Source organism: Xyrauchen texanus, chromosome 21 (genome assembly GCF_025860055.1).
Source record: "Xyrauchen texanus isolate HMW12.3.18 chromosome 21, RBS_HiC_50CHRs, whole genome shotgun sequence".
Classification (NCBI taxonomy): Eukaryota; Metazoa; Chordata; class Actinopteri; order Cypriniformes; family Catostomidae; genus Xyrauchen; species Xyrauchen texanus.
The window spans coordinates 16,732,798-16,746,991 of NC_068296.1; the positions used below are offsets into that span (position 1 = coordinate 16,732,798).

The window sequence follows — 14,194 nt, forward strand, 5'->3', positions numbered from 1 at the left end:
CTCTCGTAAGAGAACGAATCGGTTACCTAACGTAACCTCGGTTCTCTCTAGAAGAGAGAACGAGTATTGCGTAGCCGGCCGTGCTCGCGCCACGAGCGATTTTCGCTTCATTCAATGAAAACCAGGGTTCCAGCCTAAGAACTTACGCTTATATGCACTCTAGCCACGCCCATTCTGGCGGGCTTTGATACAGTCATTGGACGCAAGTTCACTCAAGTTCGTCTATAGGCTGCAGCAGTTGCCGCAGAGCAACCAATGAGCTCGCTAGCTAGCCCGCTCAAGGTATGCAGCTGCTGCACTGCGTTGACAATGGATACAAAATTAAGGATAATTTTTTGGCTTCAATATCTCAGAAAAGATGAATCTTTCCGTAGCGTAAGCTAGCTTACGCAATACTCATTCCCTCTTCTAGAGAGAACCGAGGTTACGTTAGGTAACCGATTCGTTACTGTATTTTGCCTTTTTGGTTAGTATAGCTTCAATTTTCCACCCCTAAACATCTACTTATTTCTGGGGAAAAAATTGTTGATGCCTGAAGGTCTAGTTATATGAGGTCTTTTGATGTTCTGTGAAATTGTTCTATGGAGACCTCACAGTTATGGACAAAACTATTGGAGCGTAATCAAACAGTACTGTACTGTCCTCTGGGTAGTGCTTACGAGATCAAGATTTCTCACTGAGGCTTCATGCTTCCCTATCCTTACTGCATCATCTGGGAGTAAAGAAAAAAATCACAAGCAGATTCTCCCACACTGTCTGCTAAATATATCAAGCACTGGTAATAGCTTGTTTTCTCAGTGACTTTATGCATTGAGCAGTTCCTGCTTTTTGTATGGGGATATATAAAGGTTTCCAATTTTATAATATACTTTTATAATATATCAAAAACTACATTCATTTTTAGGTCAATTTTATTTTATTTTAGTAAGTTTTATGTACAAAAATAATAATAATAATAATGTGTACAAAGAAATGTTATTTAATTTCCGTTCCACCCATGAATGAAAATGTACTCACCATTATGTCATTCCAAATCTACATGACTTTCTTTCTTCTGCTGAACAAAAATAAACGAATAATGTTTTGAGCTGTTTTTTTCCCATACAATGCAAGTCAATCTGAAATTTCAGGCTCCAAAAAAGACATAAAGGAAGCATAAAAGTAATCCATATGGCTCGAGTGATATATTTCAAGTGTTCTGAAGTGATATGAAAGATTTGGTGACAACCAGAGCAAAATTTAAGTCCTTTTTCAATTAAATCTTAACATCTGGCCTAGCTCTCCATGGCACACTCATGAGAGAAGAAAGTCGTCATTCACATGTCCTCACACTTAAACCAGAATCAGCTTTATTATCCAATTATGCTTACACATACAAGGAATTTGTCTCGGTGACAGGAGCTTCCAGTGCACAGCAATACAAAAACAATACAAAAACAGCAGCAAGACATAGATAATAATTACAAATAATTATACACATACATACATACATACATACACACACAGATACACACATATAGATACACAAATACACATAGTGCAATTCTAATACAAATATCTTATGTACAGTTCAAAATACAAATCTGTTATGTACAATGCAATTTATTTTTCCCTGAGGAATGAACATGGTCCATTTGCACAATAATGTTTTTTTTTTTTTTTAATGCAACCAGAAGTGCAGCACTATAAAAGGAGGAACACTGCACACAGGCTTAATTGGTTAGGCTCCAAATTAAATGGAATTAAGACTTTAGCTCTCTATTTGTTTAATTGTCTTGGATGTCTCAACAGAGCTTGACATTTTTATCCCCAGTGACTTGTATTGTATGGAGAAAAAAAAAAACAGCTCAGACATTCTTCAAAATAAATATTGTCTGCAGAAGTGTTCTGCAGAAGAAAGAAATTCATATGGGTGTGGAATGACATGAGAATGAATGATGATAAGAGAAGTTTTGGGTAAGCTATTCCTTGAAAAAATGACTGTATGTGTAAAAAAGTGAATTACAAAAAGGTTGGTTTGGAAACACTGAATTATGATATTTAAAATGGGCTGAAGCTTTAATGACATTATGGTGTTTCCCGACCCTGTTCCTGGGGGCCCGCCAACAGTACCAATTTTAGACATCTCTCTTATTTGACACATCCATTTCAGGTTTATTGGTGCTTTCAAACTTGGTTCAATTGATTGGTCCAATCCAAATTTGTTTCCTCCCCCTCCCCATACCCCCACTGATCTCTGGTCACATCATATTATTTGGGTCCAAACTGTGGTCCGATTGCAGTATACACTCGGCAGCTCTTTAACTAGGTAACAACTCAAAAAGACATCAGATTTTTTTACTTTTTTAATGAAGTATTCATCTTTTTGGATTTACCACCAAAACTTTCCATGCAAAGAATGATAATTACATTTGTCTGCCACAGATGCATTAAATGTGCAGTGATGTAAAAATTGTTTAGTATTTGTCTGCCATGATTGCAAGAAATTGCATTGCAAGAGATGTGAAGAATGTGAGGTGCTCTCTGAAGTCAATTTATTTGGACACAAGTACAGTGGGTAAGAGAAATGCATTATACCACAACCATTGCAATCAGTAATTGCCTGCAAAGACATGATTTATACATATATAGCGGATCACTTTCGCAATTTGGTACGTTTGGGGTCATATTAGCAACAAACCGTTCCAGAGATCACATGAACTATATCCCAGACCAACTTCCTAAGTGGACTCAGGTGCGGTTTGCCGGTGTACACTTGTGTTCGGAAAACAGAGTTCACATCATCCAAACAAACCTAATTGTGACATTATTCGAACACGGGTGCGCACAAAAAGTGTTAGTGTGAAAGCACTCTAGGAGTACTCTACAAACGAGCTGATGAGTTTAATTAGGTGCGTTTGAGTAGGGAGAATTCCAAAATGGGTACATTTTGGGAGCCTCCAGGAACATTGTTGGGAAAAACTGAAAAGCGGCAGAAATGGAATAAACTATGGATTTAGCCAACACAAACTAAGAGAGAGGATGTGATTATAATGCAGAAAAATGTATTCATCCCTATGGATGATTGATGTATTTCTGTATTATCAGTCAAACAATATGAGCTGTGTTACAAGTTATAAAGTCAGATTGTTCAATTAGGGTGTTTGTACCTTTGCATGGGGCTGTTGAAAGGTGACTCTTGAGTTGTTGACCAGAGCAGAATACCTCAACAGGTTGGTGGGTGTGGCTGGAAATCTGTGTAAACTTCCTGTCTGGCTGTGTAGGACAGATGAAAAGCAGATATGCACTGTGTCCTTCAGAGCTTTCAACTGTGACTCCTGCAACAAATTAAATGAGACAACACACATGAGATGAATGGGCAAATGTTTCTCACTCTGTCATCTTATACTTTTGTCCTCCTTTTGACCATTTGATCCACGCTCACTGCCTTAATTGCAGAATCCCTGGCCAAAAAGATAATATAATTCATTCTGAAAGGTTACGTTTTAAAAATATAGCCTAAGGGAACAGTGAATTGGAATGATGGGTTCCTGAAATACTCAGGCTCACCTTATCCAGTGCAGCCTTCTCCAGTTCATCTTTGGCAACTCTGAGTTTATTCTCGAGGTCCATCAATTGTTGACCCTGCACAGAAGATCCATTTCTCCTCTTATAATCTTGCCAAACTTAAAATGGCTAGACTCTTGAGTCCAAACTATAAATTTTTCTAATGGAAGACATTTACTGTACGTGACTTTTTGCACATTGAAATTGTGCACATTCAGGAAATAAACCAAAGAACCAAATGTTTCTGCTTGGTAAGATTTATTTAAACCCAACTATGAATGCTTGCTTACACAATATAATTGAGCATTATACTCTTAATTCAAGCAGAAATGTGTAATGACCTGCCTTCACTATGTCATTAGTTTAGTTTCATAGATATTGCTACAGTATATGACTGTGACACTGTGTGTGAAGTCAAAAGCAGGTTCATTGAGACATGTGAAGCAGAGGGCTGATTACAACATACTATCTGGGCAATGGAAGTAGTATGCTTGTATATAAGAGAGAAATTTGCTATTTATTATCTACAGCTTGAAATCAAATGTTCATTCAGATTTTAAATCTGACATGAACAGGCTCTGATTTTGCATTTGCAGAACTTTGAATGTTCCTGAAATCCTGAAAAGTTTGACTTTCATGTTAAAGAGCAGTTTTTTTGCACTCAAAAGCCATTCCTTTGGAGGGGAACAGACAGATGATGTCTTAAGAAACTGTTAAAGCCAAGTTTTGTCCAAGAAATAAAATCAATGAAAAAGTAAAATTAATCCAAAAACAAATTGACTCAGCGGTTAATCACACACATACATACATACAAACATACATATATAAATATATTAAAGTTTGAAATCATTCCTCTGCTGAATTCGCAGGCCAGAAGGCTTGGGAGGAAGAACATCCAGGAAGCGAGAGCTTAGTGGCTAACCTGGGAGAGAAAGTGCACTGGATCAGCTTGGTGAAGGGCTAGGTGCAAGCGGAACACCCGGTCGGCTGTTCCGTATTACCGAGTTTTACCGGCTCGGACCCGACAAAACACGGGACGAGACCAACTCAACCCTGAGATTGTAGAATATCGCAAAGGTGTTGGAGGTCTGCTAGCGAGGTGCCGTTGGCCAGTGCCCATGAGGATGCCCCACTTCTCATCTAGTGTGCTTGAATCCACAAGGGGGTGGGCACGGCCTGGGTCTGGTAGGCCAGAGAGATAACGTCAATGACCCAGTGATCTATCACATTCTTTAGTAGCAAAGTTGTAATCTCTGCCTGTAAGGTGCTGGCACAAGGGGCACTAGAGGGACGATCATGTTTGACATAACGTGTGAGGCTTCACAGCGGGGGGAGCAGGCAATAGCGCACCGGGAGGTAAAAGTGCGTCCTGAGGCTTGGGTGATTAGAAAAAACTCAAAGCACTTACCTTGCTCCACTCACCTGGCAGGGGGCGGGTTAGAGACAGAGGAAGAGGTCCTTGAGACGTGTCTTCGGAAATCGTCAGCGCCGGCCTGCCAGGGATGTGCAGTCGCAGGTACGGAGGCAAGGTGACTGCGTTCGGGGAACCGAGACTGTAGGATTTCGGCCACGGCATGATGTGAGAGAGAGCCTCCGTCTGCCTCTTTACCGGTGAAAACTGCTAGGCGAAGTCCTTGACGGTTTCGCCGAAGATGCCAAGCTGGGAGACGGAGGCGTTGAGAAAGCAGGCCTAGTCAGCATCGCACTTCTCGACCATGTTTAGCCAGAGGTGGCATTCCTGGACCACGAGGGTGGCCATCGCCCACCAGAGTGCCCGCACTGTGACCTTCATGGCTCTGAGAGTGAGGTCGGTGGCAGAGCGCAGTTCCTGCAGCACATCGGGGTCAGGACTACACAGGTGCAGTTCTTTAAGTGCCTTGGCTTGGTGGACCTGCAGGACAGCCATGGCATGCAGGGCAGAGGCAGCCTGTCTGTGGTGCTCTAGGCTTTCGAGGTCAGTAACGATGTCATCCTACAGGCTTTGGAGGGGAGTACTGGGCGATCCCACCAGGTGGCAGCGTTCTCGGGGCACAGGTGGATTGCAACCGATCTGTCCACCTCGGAGACCTCCGTGTACCCTTGGGCAGCTCCACCGTCAATGGTAGTGAGAGCAGACGAGTTAGGAGGCCGGTTTCTGGCAGTAAAAGTTGCCCTCTACGACCTTGTTAACTCATCATGCACCTCCAAGAAGAAAGTTACTGTATGGTGGGAGCAGTGCCCTGACCCGAGGTACCAATCGTCAAGAGGATGGATGGTTCCAGTCCAAGCCCACGCTCATGGTGGCCCGGGCAAGCATGTCGGCCAAATCGCCTCCATCGCCAGCCGGGTCGTCCTCAATCCCGTGGGAAGGAGGAGCAACACGGGGGCGGCTGAAGTGGCATTCATTTTAAGAAATGTTCACGCAGTGAGTGCATCACTGAGGCTCTCAAGAAAGACCCCTTGTGTCACTACATTCGACACAACGTCAAGTGAGTGACAGAAAGGGAACTCTCTCTTATTAATAGAGCTACATATCACCAATTTTCTTCACAATAAGAATTTAATCTACAATTTTTTTTTATCGCTGACGTTGTCGATGACATCGACTAACAAAACACACTTCACAAGATACATTTTTTTATTTTATTTCAAAATAAAATTAATGGGGCTTTTTTAATTAAATCTTTAATATTTCATTTTGAATTGCATTATAACTGAAGTTCTATCAGGAAGACTTGCAGACTTGAGTGACATTTATTTGATGAAAATAAAACAGAAATGTCTGGCGATCCGAAAAAGTTGTACTCGGAACCGTCATATCCTGCCGGAGATAGGAGGCGGGGGGGGGAGGAGCCTACCCCCGTGCAGGACGGGACTCAGCTGATGGTGGTGGGGCGGTGGAGGTTGCCATGTTAGCACACTGAAACAGCAATGTGATAGATTGTGAGCAGACTTATAAAGCAATGGCTTACATGTGATTGGCTGGACCCAGCTAATAGTGCAATGATGTACAGCTGCTAGTATTCCCGCTAGAACTACTTATAAACATATATAAAGTATACTGACTGTTGAAATAAATTTATAGCAAAAAGTTGAAAAGTTGGTTTTCAATCTAGGTGAAATTACAATAATTACAGTAGATTGTGGAATATAAATAATTGCTTTTTAGCAGCTGCCAATTTATAAAGAAAAGTGTTTTCAAAGCATAATTAATAAAAATAACTTTGCAATCATTCTAATTGTGCCGTATAAAAAGCTATTATGCAATTCCCTTCACTTAATTTACAGTTTAATCTAATCTTTTATAAGTGTTTTGAGAGACTTGTTTTGAGTTGGTAGTGCCCCAACTGAGAAGGTTCCGCTACAGAGATAAACATATATTTTTTTTTTTTTATAGTTTTGCCAATTAAAAAAAAAACACACATTCATTATCTTTTAAATAACATGCACATAAATTCTAATGTAATCAAAAATCCAAGATAAGATAGTCTAATGGCCTGTCCAATTATAGCTACTGTATCTAGTGACATTTTCATGTTTATTAAGGGTGGGTTGTAAAGGTTTCCAATTTTAGAATATACTGTGTATCAAAAACTAAAACTACATTTATTTTCTGGTCAATTTTATTTGATTTAAGTTCGTTTTGGAGTAATGAAATATAAAATAATGTGTTCACAAAACTTCTGATTTATTTTCTTCTTCTTTTAGTTCCTTAAAGAATAGCTCACCCATAAATTTAATTTAAATTCACTCACAAAAAAAAATCACATTTATTTACAGTCATGATTTTCCAAACCCATATGGCATTCTTTCTTCTGTGGAACTTCAACAAATATATTTTGAAGAAAGTTTGAGCAGTTTTTTCCCCCCATACTATGCAAGTCAATCTGATCAAAAAATATTTCAAGCTCAAAAAGTACGTAATTTAGGATAAATGTAATCCATACGACTAGAGTGATATATTTCTAGTCTTCTGAAGCGATACAATAACTTTGGGTGACAACCCAACCAAAAAAAAAGTGTTAATTAAAGTATAATTAAAAAAAAAAAAAAACGTATAATAATAGACAAGCTATTATGCCATTCCCTTCACCTAATTCAAAATTACTCTGTTATAATTATTTTGAGAGACTTGTTTTGAGATGGTTGTGCCTCAACAGAGAATGTGCCACTACAAAGATACAAATATTTTTTGATAGTTTTGCTACTTTAAAAAAAAAAGAGAGAGGCAAAAATCAACACATCCATCTCCTAAATAATGTGCACATTCATGCTAATGTAATCAAAGCCAAATCCAAAAACAAGATAAGCCAACATTGCCAGAGGAATTGTTAGAGAATTGATGGTTGGTGCTAAATGCACTGCCAACTAAATGAGAATACTTTATGCAAATAAGTTTTGGTAAACAGCACAATGCCATGCAATATGTTGCACTCTCTCTCTCTCTCTCTCTCTCTCTCTTGACAACATGCACATAATTCAGCCACTTCACTCCAATACAATAAAACATGATTATGATAAATGGCTGTGCTTTGAATTAGAAAAAAAATCTATTTAATGCTGGCAAGATCTAGAAAATAATCTTGCTCTAACAAAGAAGTCTGGCAGATTCTCTCTCTCTCTCTCTCTCTCAAGATCCAAAGTCATAGAATACCATTCCTTTGCCTCACATTATTGAACAAAACTCTAGATATAAACTCTGAAAAGAACTTCTTTAATCATGAATATAAAAGGAAGAGGAATAATCTTCCTATAAATCAGTTTCAAATGGGGAAGCAGAAATAGACGTTCCGTCTCCCAGATAAAAATGCATTAGAGGAAAGTAAGCCCAGATTGGATATTGCTTTTTTAAAAGACTTTTCTCTAGAAAAGAGCAGCCACATCTACCAATAATAATAATAATAATAATAATAATAATAATCAGAGATGTCATGAATGTAATTTTGTTTAATTTGTTTAAAAGGGCCACCAGTGACAGTCCTGGCTCGCTAAGTGTTTTAGGATTAAAAATAAATAAGTAAAAACCTTAGTAGTTTTTTATGAAAGTTTATGATGTGTCAGACTGGTATTACAGTTTTCACAACCTAACATTTGATATTTTAATATACCAAAAAGCACAACTGACAGCTAGTGACCAGGCATTGTCATTGTATGGAAAAGAGCTGCTTTGAAAATCTGATAACTATTTTTGTGTTCCATGGGAAAAAACATCATAGTGTGACATGAATGTGGGTAGATTATGATGGAATTTTCAGTAAAAGATAATGATTTGCTGGAAGATATGACTTGATTGGACTGAGCAAATGAAGACATGAAAATGGATGATTTCTGCCAGTGTTTAAGACAAACACTTTTTTTTACCTTAAATAATCATGCTTTATTATTTAAAATCCACATGATTAAAATATCCGAGGAAGCAAGTGCATTCCACTTTTGATTCACAATTGATTATGATAACTGATTATGGAGTTTATTATTATTTTATATTTCTTAAAAAAATACAAAGTACACAGTTGGCAAAATTTTAGTCTGTCTTCTTGATTAGGAAGTAATGTTGTTAAAGTGTTGCATATTGTGTGAGAACAGAGTCTTTATATGATAGTACCAAAGGGCAATGTGCTGTAAATATCTGCTGACATTTTTCCATCTAACACTGTAAATAAAGGCCAATAAATGAAAGGTCAACCTACATGGCAGGAAAGGTCACAATACATGAATCTTCACTCTCATGCTCACATAAAAAGGTCAAACCATTCAATTAGAATGTGCATATTACCCAATTCTGTTTTATTTTTCTGGGTCACAAATGCAGAACATTGAGTATGATTTTTATGACACTGACATTCCCATCTTAGGTTAAACATCTCAGAATTCAAAGTCATTAAAAGTGGTTAAGTACACAAGAAATTCAAAAGAACAAAATTATTTTAAATTAAGCAAAAATAAAGTGTCAAGTGATATCAATGTTGCAGAAAAATGTACAGACAACTTGTTGAGCAGCTGTTGCTGAGCAGCTGTGTTCTGGCATGCCAGCAAATGTTTTAGCCACAAACGACCTTCCTCAGAGCATAAACATCATGCACAAAGGTAGAAGTCTTAAGTTTGCAATAAGTGGCCTGTGCATTTTTCTGTATGCTTTTTGCAAGCAAAAATCTTTTACGTACCTTGCAAACTGCTGTTGGACCCTTTAAAAGGGGCAGTGATTTTCCCTGAAATCTCTCATTTGATTGGTGTTTTAAACTGAATCACCAACAGTGCTGGATAATTTACTTTCAAAAAAGTAATCCACTACTGATTGCTGATTACTTCAATAAAAATGTTAATCATATTATTTGACTGATTACTTCATGGTAAAGTAATAAGATTACTAATTACTTTACTTAGAAGTTACTTTCTAAAACCTATCAAACCTGCGAAAAATACAAAAATTACACCATCTCTTTTAGTGCTTTCATATTGACAAAATTAACAATATTACAGGAACATGACAAAGACAGCAACTTAAGAGATCCAATGCATTTCTAAAAATGCAACTTAACTTCCTTATCTCAAATATGCTGTTGTAGTATCTTCAGGTGTGTGTCCGCTATCTACAAACTTCTAAGTTGTGTGTGGCATGTATGTGTACAGAATGCTTGTTTACCTGTGTTTGTGTTGGTATGAAAGAATACTAATGAACTGAAAATATTTCTGAAAATTAATTTGCAAACAGCTTTGATAGTAAAACCATTGTGTATTTGAATGCTTGTTGTTTATTTTCGGTGTGCATAGACAGGTTTGCTTGTGTGTTGCATCATGCATGAGTATGTGTGTATGTACAGTATGTCTGTTTGTGTGTGCATACACAACTTTACAGCGAGTGGATTATTTCTACCTCCCTACTTGTGCTCGGATGAATTCAGTATACTTTATCACCTGCACACCTGTAACGCTATTGCATTGTGTTGAATTGTGTACAGTACATAAAGAACATACAAGACCCATTTGCTTAGCGACGTCTTTTTCAAGATACTGTTCCACAAATGTTTCCACCTTGTGAGCGATATATCCCTCTGTCAGACAAATGCATCTTTTCATATATGCCTGAAGCCTCCAGCGGAAGCTGCAGATGGACACATGAGGGAGGTATGCGAGGATGGGGTAGAGTGTGGAGATTTGAGGAGGATTTGTCACTGGCCCAACCTTGCATGCCTCTCTCCTCCAACCAGGGCTAGGAGCAAGCTCACACAGCGCTCGCTGAGATTGCCTGTGAAATGCTTCGCTTTCATTTGCAATTTTTATAAACAACTACACTCCGTTGCGTCCATAATAACACCACTCACTCATCTGCCGTCACCTAGATACATGTCTTCTATGCCATGGTGGTTTGTTTGAGAGAATGCTCATTAGCTGACACAATAACACACATAAAAGTACTAACATAGGAACGAAATACATTTTAAAATGCATCCTACTTAATATTATTGTCTTAACAATAAATGTGTAATCCAAGTAACGTAATTTTATTAATGTCTGTAACTGTAATCAGATTACTTTGTAACACATTACACCCAACACTGATCACTTACATACTTTGTATATGGTTAATAGGACTCAATGTGAGCTTCAGGCCTGTGGCCCACCTGCTCAGGTAACATGATCTTTTCAAGCTGGTGCTAAGGCACCTGTACACCATGCAAGGCTACAGTAATGACACATCCTCTTTGTTTGGTGCTTACCTTGAAAATTAAATCTTTTTTTCCATACCTCAGCTCTTTCATTTGGGCTTGGATTTTTTTGGACTGCAAAAGGAAGATAAGAGAAAATATGTGTTAGCTTATTCAAATGGCAAAATTGGTTTTAGATTGTGCAGCAGGGTTTTTGTGGCCATGCCAAAGTGTTCCTTTGTGAACGCTTGCTAGGCAGTTCTCCAATTCAAAGGAGAGACCTTCACTGTGCAAGAAAATATAAAAGTCTTCCCTTCAGTGGACTGCAGGGACCAGTCAGTGATGCAAACGCATTAACAAATCAACACCCAGGCATACACACTCACACAATACTCAGTCTACGGCATGGCAATGTCTTGGCTGGCTGCCTGTGGAGTGCTGCCACAGTTGTAAACACACACACACACACACACACACACACACAAACACACACACACACGCAATCTGTGTAGCCTCAGTGTCTTCAGTAATCACTCAGTATCTGAAGTGTACTACACCTCCACAAAACTAATGGGACATTACTCTCTTCTCTTAGAGATGTAAAATCATGAGGGCCAAAACAATTATATTTAGTTGTCAACCATGGCAATTGTCTTTTATGAAATTACTATGAGTTCGTAATTTTGATTTTAAAACAATTCAGTAAAGAAGAAACGTGCGTTTTTTACATTTGAATAGACACTGAAATGTACAATTCCAAGATACTGACAGCAGCTAAAATGTAAATCCATTCATGTACAGTATGTACACTTTTAAAACGTATAAATCCTCTGACAACAGGTGGGAACTGAATGTGATGGAACCTTTGCAAAATTCAATACTTAAGCCCATATCAGGACTCACATTTATCAGTGAATGATGGAGAAACTTTGTCAGAGAAGAACCTTTTTAATGGCAAATGTATTTATTAATTAATTATAATGTCTGAACTTAATTATCATCAAAGCTCCACAAGTATGAAATATAAGTGTAAAAACTGTCAATGTTACAGTGTAACATTAACATGTTTCACTCATTTCCAGATTTGTGTGTGTGTGTGTGTGTGTGTGTGTGTGTGTGTGTGTGTGTGTGTGTGTGTGTGTGTGCTGTCAAAATTGTTCTTACCAATCTTTAGAAATTACACAGAACAGAATGAAACTATTATACTGTATGTCAAGTTAAGTAAATGTGATGACATCAACCATATTTAAAGGGATAGTTCATCCAAAAAAGAAATTTCTCTCATCATTTACTCACCCTCATGCATCCCACATGTGTATGACATTCTTTCTTCTGCTGAACACAAACAAAGATTTTTAGAATAATAGTTCAGCTCTGTAACAATGCAAGTGAATGGGTACCAACATTTTAAATAATCTATGTGACTCCAGTGGTTAAATCTTAATCTTCAGAAGCAATATGATAGGTGTATGTGAGAAACAGATCCTCTCTTCCCAGTAGGTGGCAATATGCACAAAGAATGTGAATCGTCAAAAACAAAAGAAGAAGAAGAATGGGAAAGTGGAGATGATGGTAAAAACTGACTTAAATATTGATTGGTTTCTCACCCACACCTACTGTATCATATCGCTTCTGAAAATATTAAATGAACCACTGGAGTTTTATGGATTACTCTTATTCTGTCTTTATGTCCTTTTGGAGATTTTGGTCACCATTCACTTGAATTGTGAGGACCTACAGAGATGAAATATTCATTTTAAAATCATCATTTGTATTTAGCAGAAGAAAGAAAGTCATACACATCTGGAATGTCATAAGGGTGACTAAATGATGAGAGAAATAACATTTTATTTTATTTCTATTACAAACTATCACTTTAACCTCATGTTATATAAATACAGTAAAGACAACCAATATTTTATTTGTACATCTCTAATTGTGTTTGAACATAAAATGCTGTCAATACATTAATATTGTACATTGTCTATCCAAATGTATGAAAATGTGTGCAACAGTCAAATGTAACATACCTCATCTGCATGTATGTCACAGAGCTTGTTCCCAGACAGAAGTTTATTCTTTAAGCTTTTATTCTGAAAGACAGGAAAATGGCAGTAAATAAAGAGAGACAGCACACTTGGCTTTGTAACATCATGCATGAAACAAGCCCCACTTCTTGTGTTATCTAGGTAAATACCGTCAATTTAATGGTTCCCCTTGTCCCTGCTGACAAAAGTAATGCTTCAACTATTTCCAATGAGTTCTTTTTGACAGTTCCCTCACAAGCTTATAGGAGCTCAAGGTGACCCTGGAGTATATGCTTCATTTCTGTAATAACCTGCACTGGATGTCTTTATGGAAATAGATGATGGTAGATTAAGAATCAATATAGAGATGATGGTGGTGCTGAGTTTAATCTAGTGCTTATCTCCACCTCCTCCTTTTCTCTTTCTCTCTGTTCCTGTCTTTCTGATTATTCTCTCTCTCTCTCTCTCTTTCTCTCTCTCTCTCTCTCTCTCTCTCTCTCTCTCTCTCTCTCTCTCTCTCTCTCTCTCTCTCTCTATCTCTGCAAAATAACCATTTTATTTCACTCTCAGATGCTAATACACAAGGGCAGTTGATGTAACATCATGTTTTCACTGTCCCTTAATTAAAAAAAAAAGATTATTAAGAAATATTTAAAACTATATGTACATCTAGAATTTCATGATGATGAATAATGTGCATATTTTTTCATTATCACATTTCAACATGCAATTTTGAGCCAATTCTGAAAATATAACCTTTATTTGTAGTATGTCCCCATTGCTGAACAGTAAATTAGAATCCTAAAAACAATAATTGGCCTTAAAAGATGATAAGTTAAAATGATATTATAATTAATGTGAATGCCATTTCTTGACCTCATATAATTAAGAGACTACATGAAATATTTACTAAAACATTAATTTGTCACACTGCAAGATACTGAAATAAGATTTGTCTAGATTGACTGTGGATTTTACATTGAGTGACGTTTGACA

The 14,194-nt window shown here is 37.6% G+C and overlaps 1 protein-coding gene across 5 annotated transcripts in view; it reads right to left on the reverse strand.

The window, feature by feature from the left end:
- Window positions 1–14,194, reverse strand: part of LOC127661260 (leucine zipper protein 2) — a 207,122-nt gene that overhangs the window by 28,969 nt on the left and 163,959 nt on the right. For all 5 annotated transcript variants that reach the window (XM_052151887.1, XM_052151886.1, XM_052151885.1 and 2 more), the window contains 4 exons: window positions 13,202–13,264; window positions 11,244–11,306; window positions 3,550–3,624; window positions 3,150–3,317 (listed from right to left, as the gene is read on the reverse strand). In XM_052151887.1, coding sequence (XP_052007847.1) covers window positions 3,150–3,317; window positions 3,550–3,624; window positions 11,244–11,306; window positions 13,202–13,264 — 369 coding nt within the window. The remainder of the gene's footprint in view (window positions 1–3,149; window positions 3,318–3,549; window positions 3,625–11,243; window positions 11,307–13,201; window positions 13,265–14,194) is intronic.